Source organism: Dreissena polymorpha, chromosome 3, assembly GCF_020536995.1.
Source record: "Dreissena polymorpha isolate Duluth1 chromosome 3, UMN_Dpol_1.0, whole genome shotgun sequence".
In the NCBI taxonomy this organism is placed as follows: domain Eukaryota; kingdom Metazoa; phylum Mollusca; class Bivalvia; order Myida; family Dreissenidae; genus Dreissena; species Dreissena polymorpha.
Genome location: NC_068357.1, coordinates 143,934,105 through 143,946,694, shown reverse-complemented (window position 1 = coordinate 143,946,694; position 12,590 = coordinate 143,934,105). Strand labels below are relative to the sequence as shown.

The 12,590-nt window shown below is 32.8% G+C and overlaps 1 protein-coding gene across 1 annotated transcript; it reads right to left on the bottom strand.

Annotated features, from left to right (window-relative positions):
* Positions 1–3,244: 3,244 nt before the first annotated feature.
* LOC127873915 (transmembrane protein 196-like) lies at positions 3,245–11,105 on the bottom strand. The gene is made up of 5 exons (XM_052418027.1): positions 10,918–11,105; positions 7,840–8,027; positions 7,526–7,582; positions 6,282–6,545; positions 3,245–5,281 (listed from the first exon to the last, which is right to left on the bottom strand). Exons 2-5 carry the CDS (start codon positions 7,987–7,989, stop codon positions 4,946–4,948), a joined length of 807 nt encoding a protein of 268 aa, XP_052273987.1. The 5' UTR covers positions 7,990–8,027; positions 10,918–11,105; the 3' UTR covers positions 3,245–4,945.
* Positions 11,106–12,590: the final 1,485 nt, after the last annotated feature.

Below are 12,590 nucleotides of genomic sequence, written 5' to 3'. Positions count from 1 at the left end.
AATATAAATGTGTTCAGTTTACGAGTTTCAATTAATAATAACAGTAATGCATTCGGAAATTTTGCTTTATCTTAAAAATAAACTACTAACATTAACTGGAGGTTTTTATTGATGATTCCTTCTATAGTTGATAAAAACACTTAAAAAAAATATGTACATATGAATTACAGCTTTTTAAAATATGCAGTGTAAGGCTTAATTCATTTAGTTATCTAAGAGAAAGTTTATTATATTAAACACTTAAGTCATCTAGTCCAAGTAAAAAATCAAGTGATTTTCTGTATTAATGATATTGTTCGTGAAGTCATAATATATTTTATCACTTTTATGATTAAATTTTAATTATAATTTGTAGAGACACGTCCAAGGCTAGGACATTCACTTAATCTCGGAAGAACAACAAAATATGATTTTTATACGCGTTTTGGTTTAGGATTGATGGTTCACTTAATACACATTGATGATATTAATAAATAGCGATACAGACATATATACAATACATGGTGATAAACCAATCGGTCATAGCCCTTTGATGAAAGGGAAACCCAGTGGTTGTGGTTCTTTTTCACACAAGCATTTCGTAGTTTAAGTATCGTTCTTAAACGTTTTGTATCTGAGACTTAGTCCTGGAAGACCTTAAGTTTGTGGTTTTATACTATAATAAAATATTGTTAGTAGTGCATTATCTGTAGGTGAATCATTGTCAAACGAATTATGTTAACTCGGTTAGCATACTGTAAAACCTCTGTGTTTAATGTTACCTATAAGTAATTAGTAAGTCAGTTTATACCTACTCTTGTTTTTCTTTTGCTAATACCGAAAGCATAAGGCTTAATAAGATAATTTCGAGTAATATTCCTTGGTAGAACCAATACTGGGTATAAACAAAAGAAAAACGCATCGAGAGTCATGAACTTACCGTCGTACTAACTCATAACATGGTTATACATAAATGACTTTGTATATATTTTTTGCAGTCATTTCACTGATTTAAACCCATACTAGTTATTAAATCGTGGTTATTATACAAACAGAGTCCAATACTTAATATAATGTTATGAATGCTATCTGAGATATCTATCGGCGGTGCAGGCAACCTTATTTAGCAAGGCCAACAACACGATTTCAATTAAGAATATGATCATACTTAATTTAATACGCTTATTCTATTTGTAATTTAATATCATACCTGCTTAGATTGGCTGAACCAAATTGCTTGCAAAAAAATATGTGTGACCGTTGAGAATTACAAAACGCTTCAATAAAACATATCTGTAATACCCTTGCCGTTGTTCAAAGGAAAATACTCTTGTAATAAGGATGGCCCAATTGCATTATTTGCTTGGGTTTCGCTGTCATGTGTTACGTGTTGATCGGTGACACTAATCGTTTCTTTTAATCATAATGAAGAGGTGCGTTTTGTGATAAAAACCTGGCGAGTCTTAGTAGCCCCAGTTACTTTAATGTGCATTCTCTTCGGCAGTTGACGTTTATTAGACCCACATATTTTATAAATAAAACTACTCGCTGTTCATTGGAGCATCATGCGTCGAAGAGTTTTGCTTTGTATCATTAATATTGTTCCGGCATTGGCAAACATAGCATTTAATAGCAACGAAGTTTTAAACGGTCTTTGGTGCTTGTAGTCTAGAAGGTAGCAACGAAGTTTTAAACGGTCTTTGGTGTTTGTTGTTGAGAAAGTTATATTTGCGTTGCACAGAACTAAAGGATTGATGTAACATTTTCATCGTGAATGATCTGGTAAACGATCATTCAAGTCACTATGTTCGAATTAAGAATTTTGTTAAGTAATTTTCAATGTGTATGACTATTGTGTATAGTATTCTTGTTTATACATTTTGTAAACGCTTGGACATTAAACTAGTAATTTTCGTTTGTTTGGTGCCTGTTTGAACAACATGAAGGGGAATTGTGGTGTTATGAACAAGAACAAAGCCATGCTCTGCTTCTAATGATTTAAGATATTTTTTGTCCATGTCGTCCATTTGAATGATATAACGAAGGGCCTTTGTTTGAAAAGACTTAAAATAATTGTTTAAGACCAGAGGCAAAAACTCATCAATCAGTCATTAGTATTTTGTTAAATACCTTCTGTTTGCATACCTCTCGCCATTGTAGATCTGCGTGCTGGCTTTTAAAGTCTCAAGACGAAGGCCGAGTCACAGGGTACTCTCAATAATAGTCGTCATGCCAGGTTCATTTAAACCTTCATGATCTTTCAATTTTCAATTAAAGTAAACAGTCATGTTCACATGATAACTGTTCCTCCTGTATTATAATTTGTTATTACATACTATACCGCTAATCTTTCTTGTTTAAATATGATATGAATTAGTCATAATTTTAGTACGGTAGAAAAGTGGCCCTTTTTCACTTAACCCGATATTTATTTGTATAGTTAATGTTCAAGTGTTTATTTTAGGGGACATGTTACTCATGAATATTCCATGTGATACCGGGCTGGTATCTTTGGGGTTTACGAGAAATTCAAGTTGGCTTCCAAACAGGCTGCCATTTTTGGTCTGATTTGATTAAACATGTACATATGCATTTTTAATGTATTATAATGTCATTTTAATATTGTTAAACAAAATGAAGATGTCTAAACCTGACAAATATCATCATTCGTACATCTTATGAAGATAGATGAAATGGTCTGTTGTGAAAGCTCGTGCCCTTTATTTCTTTACGCATTACTGCGAATGAATTGTGAATGGTGTTTACCTCCGTACATGTTGCGTTAGACTTAAAAGCAACCCCAAAATACAGTTCATTGATGATATAGGAGTCGCGTCATTCGACAATGGCTATTTTGCCATAAGCGGCAAGTTTACATCCATCCATCGCAGTCTGGTCAGGAGCTACCGTGTCAGTTTGTGAGACCACAAACTCGCGTTACATTATAGAGGACAGCGTAGCTCATTACCATCCTGGTTCTTACTTAAGTCGTAATTTCAAGTGCTATCCCTAAAAACGCATGTTAAGGTCAATGAACGAAATTAATGCAAAATTATGACATATAGTTTTGTTTAAAACTGAAATATAATATGTGATCAATACGTCAATGATATTATGAAACGCTTAAACAAATGAATACACCTTCTTTATAAAATTGGTTTATATTAATATTATTATATCCTTTATTAATCTTTCAAAAGCACGTTTTAAAATATGGCATTTGAACGTGTAAAGCAAGAGTAATAATTGAAGAGACAAAACAGTATTCATTTTAATACATTTTATTGTTTTGTTTGATATTTCTAACATCTATGAAACATCAAGCACCACGAATGTTGCGAAAACATAATGCCATATTGTGATAATCAAATGCAATGTCACGCAAATGAAAAATTTTCACAAAAAAATATTTTGCACTTTAAGATCTATTCTTCTCATATAAGACGCTGTATTTATATGTACATACACCCACAACATAACAACCTTACCTACACGGTTGCCCTCGGCAATGCGTGGCGATGGTTTATTTTATTTACCTATTGATCAATACACCAGATTCTTGTAAAAAGCTGACGGCTTCAATACCATGAGATTACATTCAGTCTTTCATTTAACAATACATGTATATACATCAGCATCATTTTAGCACTGCTCGTATCACAGAAATGGACATGAACTGCTATTGAGACAATCCAATAAAACGGCGACACGTTTTCTGTGTCATTGAAACGCAGGATAGACTTTCACAATTAGAAAGTTAACATTGAATACATGTTTCTTAGGGGTTTATACTAGTATTTACTACTTAAAATAATTCAAGTTTTTTTAAAAAAAAAAGAAATGAATAAATGAAATATTTTATTTCAACTCATAAAGTATGAATGCGCTTCCCATTATAACTTAAAAGCTGCGAGCGTAGAGCCTCTTAATTAACACTACTTTGACACATAGGACAAGGACAATAACAAACAATCAAAACATAAAACAGCATCCAAAATAAACCGAATAAATAACACCGATAATAAGATAACACAATTATCAATAAAATTACAAAAGCGGGTTGAACTTATCATCAATTATTATAACGCGTAAATATTTGAAAAACTATACAACTTTGACACATAAGACAGGGACAATAGTAAACAATTAAAAACTAAAACTTCAGTTACAAGAAGAAAACAATATAACAAAACAACAACAGCTATTTAACACAACCAAAGTGTAAATATAAAATTACAAAGGCGAGTTGAACTTATCATATATTATACAAACGCGTAAATATAAAAAAAATAACACACTCTACGTTTACACATAGGTCAAGGAAAGTAACAAACAATTAAAATATAAAACAGAAACCAGAAAAAACACTAGCAAAACAGATAATTGAAACAACCAAAATGTCAACAATAATATTACAAAAGCGAGTTGAACTTATCATAAATTAAAATAACGCGTAAGTATAAACAACACTAAATAAAAATATAAACAAAATACACGGCTTCACGACTGGACGGACAAACGTGGACGCGTCACACACGCACGGGCACTTATAAAAGGCCTTTACAATATCAATTTGCAATATTTCAATAACGAAGCCGAACACATAATTTCACAGGATTGATCCTTACTTAATGCCCAATTATTACTGCATTACAGCGACTGCTAGATGCCTTGTAAGCGTTCACATTTTGATGTTAAACCGACGATTAAAAATGTTATTTCATCCATAAACGGAAATTAATAGGTATATGCTCAGAATTGATAGTTGTGATTAATTAAGGAGTCCTTAAGGAGTCCATCAAACTCTATAGAAAAATCCGTTTCTAACGCAGTAACCTAAACGTAATGGCTCATGCTTTGAAAATGATGCCTATACATCGTATCCGGCTAATTTCCCATTTAATGATTCGGATGAAATTTTGATATGATTCTAGCATTTAACCTCATAACTACGAGAATTTTTTTCTCAGGTCTCTGGTCGAGGGGAAGTAGATCCATCATTAATGACATTAACAGTGAAAACTTGCACTTTATTTTTCCCGTTTATGTCAAGTTTCAGCTGATTTCTTACAGTGTCTTTAAGGTCTTCTTTGCTTTGAATTGCAATGTCATCACTCGATTTGCTCTTATCATGGGAATATTCATTTGCAAGCTCAATGATATTGGAATCTCCTTTGTTATCTGTAGGTTTAGGTTCTTCAATGACATGTGTTTCTATGTCATCTTTACCGCAAAGCTCGAGATTGATTTCTGATAAAGCAGACGACATTGTGACGTCATTGAAGTTCTCGTCCGAATCCGCCTAAAGGAAAAGTCAAAATCAAAAGGTATAATTTGAAAGCAAACGTGCAGTGCAAAACGTCATCCAAATATGTCCTTGTTGCTCGCTTAGCAAAATTAATAAAACACATATTATTTTGCTAGGACTTAACTCAAATTTAAATATCTATAATAATATAATATAATAATAATATAATAGTAATACATGTATAACGATAGTGATAAACGCTATTCATTTTAAAAGAAAATAGTAAAAACTTGCTATAGATGCTCAAGGACATATTACTGATATACCAAATGATACAAATATAATATAATAATTCTAAATAGAAAAAAGCAGGGAAACTTATAATTCTAGAATAAAACAAAACACACTGAAATTAAATAATACAATACGTGCAAACGAGTGGAATTAGAGGTTAAAATAACTATTACTATTAGCGAGTTTAAATGCAAACTATTGGTGCTAGAATTGGTTCTGTTCTGTTCTATTCGGTTGGCACTTATTATGTGTAGTTTTAATTTAAACAACCAAACAAATCAAAAATAAAGCTGCCGAATGTATGCCAGTTTTTATATACTAAATTAGATCACGTTCACATGTAAAAAAAGTTTGTATTAAAATATTATTTTGTGTCTGACAACGAATTGCTATTACAATCCAATACATACGTTTCAAAATAAAATGTAACATGTGTGTGTGTGAAATACTATTACAAAGTATTTGCTTCTAGAAAATATCCTCTAAATTGATATTTATGTTTGTTTAGCTTTGTCTCTATAGCACAAAGCATACTTATTGTATTCAAATCTGTGTTCCGAAACACGCGTATTCAAAAGCGGGTATTTTATTTTACATATTTTTTATGAAAATTATAAATGTACATTAAACAAAAGTTCGGATAAAAAAGTTCGCTGATGGCAGTGTTTTATAATTCGGCATTCTCATTTTCAATATAATTTTCCTCACCCTTGTCGGTATATGGACTGCTGACAACAACAATATCTTTGTTTCCAACTACCTTAACGTGGAACATTCCTTCGCGCCGTTTACAAAGCTCCTCCTTGGCAACCTTTGCCATACGACAGCTTAGCAACGTTGAAACCAAGCAAACGAGAATTTCACTTCCGGCAAGTGACAAGGCAACAATGATTAAGGTGTCTTTATTTTGTTTTTGAAAGGTTTGCCCATCTGTTGTGTGGTTAACCAGTCCAAGTCGTAGAAGCTGAATACTGACAACTGCAGTGACCATAGAAACGACAGAGAAAGCTGTGAAGCACATTATCTGAAAACGATTTAGAAAATTATACGTTTGCTAATTGCGAGCGAGGGAGTAGCTGAGATGGGGTGTTAGGCAAACTGTTAACATAAAGGATTGCGTTTTGAGGATACACAATGGTTTAACTTGTTTGTTTGATAGCTTTGTTAGACACAAACATTTGTTTTATGATTGGTTCTATTTGAAGGGTATTTTATCAGGGTGCAGGATCACGTGACTTTGTGGGGATCCCAATTAAACGTTAATTGATGTAAACACAACGGTAAGTGGTGATTTTTTCAAATAACTTTTTAAAACAATTTTTCTTAAGTATTTCATGTAGTGCATAAAAGACAAATTAGTATACTGTTCATGGCAATATTAAGTACATCGTAATTACTTTATTTAATAAGCATGTGTTCGTGTTTCGAAATTCAGTTAATACCACACGGTTATGCTTCGTGCAACGTTAAAATTTTGTCATCGATTTCAGACGTATTCAAGTATTTGTTCATCTGCTATTAGATATCGGCACAACTGCAAGAAAAAACTGTCTTTTAATCACTAAAGATGTCTGCAAATGTATTTCAATAACTTGAGATATTTGCAAAAAAAGTTCTTAACGGTGTGTTTACATTCTGTCCAGCCCGTGTGAAAACCCCTGTTAACCCCGTTGATCCTGCACCTTTTGGAGCAATAAAATAATAGTCAACGCCAGAGTTTATTTTTAACCCCTAACACTCTAAATAGGAAGAACAGGAATTGAAATAGCAAAGAAAAATGAATAACTATAGATTTATCTCCTTTAATTATAAACTTCGGATTTAATAGAACCAACTCAAGTATGTGGTCCTTTTAAAAAGAGTTGTTTTGCCTAATCATTACAATTATAATTGAAATTGTTATTGTTGATAACATGACATAGGAAGGACTATGAATTGAAAGGTATTTCGTAAACAAACATTTAAAATATTGTTACGTTCTAATTGCATCTTAAATGTACCTACCACGTATGAAGTCTTCCTTCGAGCACAAAATATCCCCAGGACACCTGTGATTATAAACTGAAAACAAACAGTTATATGTTTTTCCTCGATATGTGTGCTGCGTACAAACAAATACGTAAAAAAATGTTTAAGAATGTATAAGGAAATAAGCATTATAAGCGTGGAGTGCTCTAATTTGCAAGAACGTACGCCACGCTTCACAAATGCTAAACAAAAGTAAAAGGAAGGTAGCATACCATTATTCTTACAATTCTTACAATTTAACGTACTAGTTTTTGTACAAAAAAAAAACAATAACGACTTAGTTTACGTACGAATCCGCCGCTCCAGATAGGAGACACGCAGTGAGCCAACCAGACCTCCGATTGGCTGCTTGATATGATGCCCACGATAACGCTGATGATGCCCAACAGCGCGTGGATACCGGAAATGACGCACACGGACGTCACCACAATGTGCAGCATGACGGTGTGCAGTTAGGAATTTATTGCTAAAAAGCTGCCTGAAAATGGATTCTTTGTGTGAACAAGGGAGTGGTTATTACTGAATCCAAATACAAGTTTTAAGAATGTTTGATTTATGCGTTATTTATATTGATGTTAACTTTTACTCTGTCGTATTTATTACGTTGAACGTCTTTTACGTATGCATTACTGTTGATGCCAACCTCGTACCCATGTGCCATATGTATTACTCTGAAAATCTATAAAATTGTCTTGTTCCGTATTTATTATATTGAAATCCCGTTTCATTATATTTTAACAGTTATGTTTCATATTCAAATGTATGAATGCCGTGTGTGTTACTTTACACATAATGATCGTCTTGATTAAGCAAAAGTGCTTTGCACGCACCTTGATAAAGTAAGATTAAAAAAAAACACACTGTGTTACACGTATTTAGCCTACGTTCAACATCGCTTAGTTACAAGGTAAAAGTACAAAAATAGTTATAAGGTCTGTATTGGTGAAGCAATCGAACAGCTTGCGATAAAATTGTTCTTCAATGACATTGACGTGAGAACAGTTACATGTACGCAATTGTTACTACATGACAGGTGAAAATAAAATATGAAATCAACATTATTGCAAGCTGGACTTTTGTTGCTCTACGTTAACTTAAAAGGCCCTGAATGAAGGTTAATAGATTCTGCTGTCAATACCACACGTGCAAATCAATACCCCGTTTTTTTATGGACGAATGATGTGGTACTCATGTTGATACAAGCCATTAATGATCATTGAAACTACACACCGTTATTACATATTATATTTCAAACACTTTTTATAATACCTACGTAGTTGTATAGATACATAAGACAAACATGTCGCTATGCAAAAACATGACATGACAGTGCATAATGATGTAAACAACATTATAATACATTTCTTATGCAACCAGCTTTTGTCACAAGTGGTTGAATCATTATGGGTATTTTCTTATGTTAAACAACACTGTTACCATATATTATTTTATAGTCCCAAAATAAAACCGTATTATTGCGAGTGTTAATCAAAATACTATCCATTGGGTTAGGTTTTCTATAAAATTAAACAAGCGCAACCACTTCAAGATCTAGACAATTTCTTTGGCATGCTCATGCTACTCGATCGTGAATTTGCACTTAAAAGGGTTTCTTGAGGACATCTCTTTGACGTTTTTGTCCTACTGGTATTGATTTCCCGTCACATGCCTCTTTTTCTTCGATTCATGTTAGTTTTAAAGGATGGGCCGTTAAGATACGTGGATTATGCGACAGATTCGGAGTCTTTGAAATGGTATCAAATCGATAAGATTCATTATATGTTTAGCTGATTTGTTTTTTAAATTAACAAACGAAATTACAGAACAGCCTATCGCAAATGAAATATGATTATAACTTTATAATATGTTGTTGAACGAAAGAGTGTCGTAAAGTCCCGATTTTGTAACAAATGCGTTGCAAATTTCCAGACTTCAGGGCAGATGAGAACATTTGATGGAGATGTCTTTATTTAAAGTTTATAAAACTAAACAGCTAGTCTGAATACAAAAGTATTGCATATATATTTACCATTACAGTGTATGTTCATATTTCTCGTCTTGTCAACACGAAGTTGATATCTGCCTAATATAACTCTGCTAGATAATGTCTTTATGTCAACACAAAGATGTTATGTATGTAAATTTTTGGATGTAGGTCATCATGCAAGTGGGAATCGACTATAGTCGTCATTTTCGGTAAAATAGAATAAGATGAACATAATAAAGAATTTGATCCTAAAATGTTATATATTTCAGACACAAAAGACAACAAAAAGACCACCAAACATATTATACAAATATTAAGTGCAAGTGCTCATGACGTCATTATTTACTCGTCAAACATAAAACATTTTATTCGTTCGCTAAAATGTTTTGTCGTAGTGATCGCATTTAGCTATTTCTTTTAAAATATAGACGTAGAGATATAACAAACAGAAATGTAGGTTACTTTCCTAGCGGGAAGCCTCGCCGTTCTTTAGTGTACTAATTGCATCAGGGCATTTATTTGATTATTATTAAGTTTTGTAGATCGTACGTTGTTATTCCAAATACGCTGGCTAGAAGTTTCACCATTTTTGTACCAAGGAAATTTGTCTTGTTTGAATGTCTTATCGTAGTTAATAGTTTTAGAATAAAGCAAATGGAGGGGTTTATTTTATCAAACTATTGGACATTTCTAGCATATGTGCGTTCAACTATACTTGCATACACAATAAATCAGACCTTAATAAAATGAATATTTGTAATAATTGTTTTTTAAAAAAAACGACTTAGATACATGGTACTCCAGTTGCAAACTGTTTATTAGGGTTACAACTGCATTACCGTAAACAAATACAAGATCCAAAGGATCAATATTTATATTTTAACGTGTTGATTGCTAAACAAATGTTTTCCCTAAACGTATAATTAGCTGCACTATTTTCTGTTTTACGATGAGCTTGGGCGGAACAAATGTGTATTTTGCTGGGGCAAATTTGAGTCACACCGAGTTAAGTACAAACTTTATGAAATTAATCCATTTATGCCCAGTGGACTCTCCCATCCTTCTAAATTGGATCAATTTATTTCCAAAATTAGGGATGTCTAGTATATTTATTTCTATATTTAGAATTTTTCTTTTAGAAATTTCTTTAAGCAAACAGCGTAGATCAAGATGAGACGCCGCATCATACCAAGGCCTTTTTTTCTAGACGCTAAGCATAAATGGGTTAATGTTATGCCCCTGAGCTGGTAATTACCAAGTTGTATGTTCTGGCATTGACAACACGTTCAAACCGATTGATACATATTACATTGAATTTGTTCAATTAATGAAATGCAACTGTTTGCCTAAGTTATAAAGCAAAAACAAACCATAACCTTACCTGAGTTATATATAATCAACAAGTAAATTCCGGTTTTCCATTCTACCGCAGAGGCATGGAAATATGCTTAAACGTACATAAACACTGATGGATTCGAATAAATTCTTGCGATCAGCTTCTAACACAAATAAGGCAAAGAGAATTAACAGGAATATATTTGTTCAGTTCTTATATACCATTCGTGCCAAGTTTCCCAATATCTAGTCTAGATACAACTCAATAACTGCGGTTTATCGATCAGAGTCCTAGAGCCGCTCTTGGACCGATAAGGCTTACTTCCTCGGGCATGCGCGAAGCAGTTTGCTTAACGGTGACAGAGATCATGAAAATCTGTGAATATTCAATCGCAATCAACAGTTGTCGAGTTTCTTTGCTATCGAGACTGCTCGGTATCTGTGATGGAGCTGTGATGTGATGAAGCAATTGTGTTAGAAACGAATAACAGTCCTTTATTGGCTTTCTTTGGACGATTTCTAGGACATTGAGAAACGTTTTATAAAGATTGATAAAAGAAGTGACTTGTTATTTATGAAGATCAATACAAACAGTGGACCCATGGTCGCTTGTAATTTATAGCCTACTATTATCCTTCCTAAAAAAACAGCGGACACATGCGGGACTTGTTTTTATAAAAATATTTTTTTACATAATACCGGACGTGCTATGTAATAAGAAACATCCTGTCATTTTCAATGTCAATATATTTTATGCACCCTACATCGCAACAACATTATCCACATGTCAGATATATTCCCAAAAAGACAAGGTTGTTTAAATAGTATTTGTTACTTCATGAGGTAAGGTAAATTCTCCCTTAATCAATAGTTCACGTGGAAGTGACTAATTGATAAGTAGTTCACGGTTGCATTATTTAAAGAATTTTATCGACAGACTACTAAAAAGAATGCAGATAGATATACATTCATTTAATATATGATCTATGTAAGTAATTTACGGAAACAAAATCACAATATGCAATTAGATATCTGTGTTTCGTCTCTCATGAAAAAAGAGCATCACACAGTTATTACAAGAACGTTTTTCTCGTGTATCGTGTATTTTCACTGAATATTATTACACACGAGCATCTGTACCACATCAACAAAAATTGACGTGTATAACATATTTAAAAAAAATATTTTTCATTCTCTCTCTTTCGCTTTTTATCCCTTTTCACTGATTTATATATTTGTATTTCTAACGTTCACTTTTTTATAGACGTTATTCGGAGTTTCAATGGACATATCAAATAATACAGACACGTCTTATAAGTATGATTCCCCTTATTTTCACGCATATATTTATGTAGCAACAATAGCATATAAGCGATCTCGTTGATTTATTTATATCAGAACAATTATGTTTATTGCCTACATTGTAATTTGAACTTTTGACCAGAGACATTGGGATTAAAAGAACATTAGTGCCTTTATCGATATGGCGCATGAGTTTAAAGGCACTTCTTGTATATTTAATTAATATTTTTTGTTCTACTACTTTTTTCAAGCGCTTACGAAAAATAGTGTATGGGACAACTCTTTATATTTATAAATGAATATTTTTTGAGAATTTACATTAATTAAACCAGGATTTTTTCTTAAGCCGGGTATGCGGATACTTTGATACCAGATGGCACTTCGATACCAGATCACAACAAAAGCCACGCGCGAGAG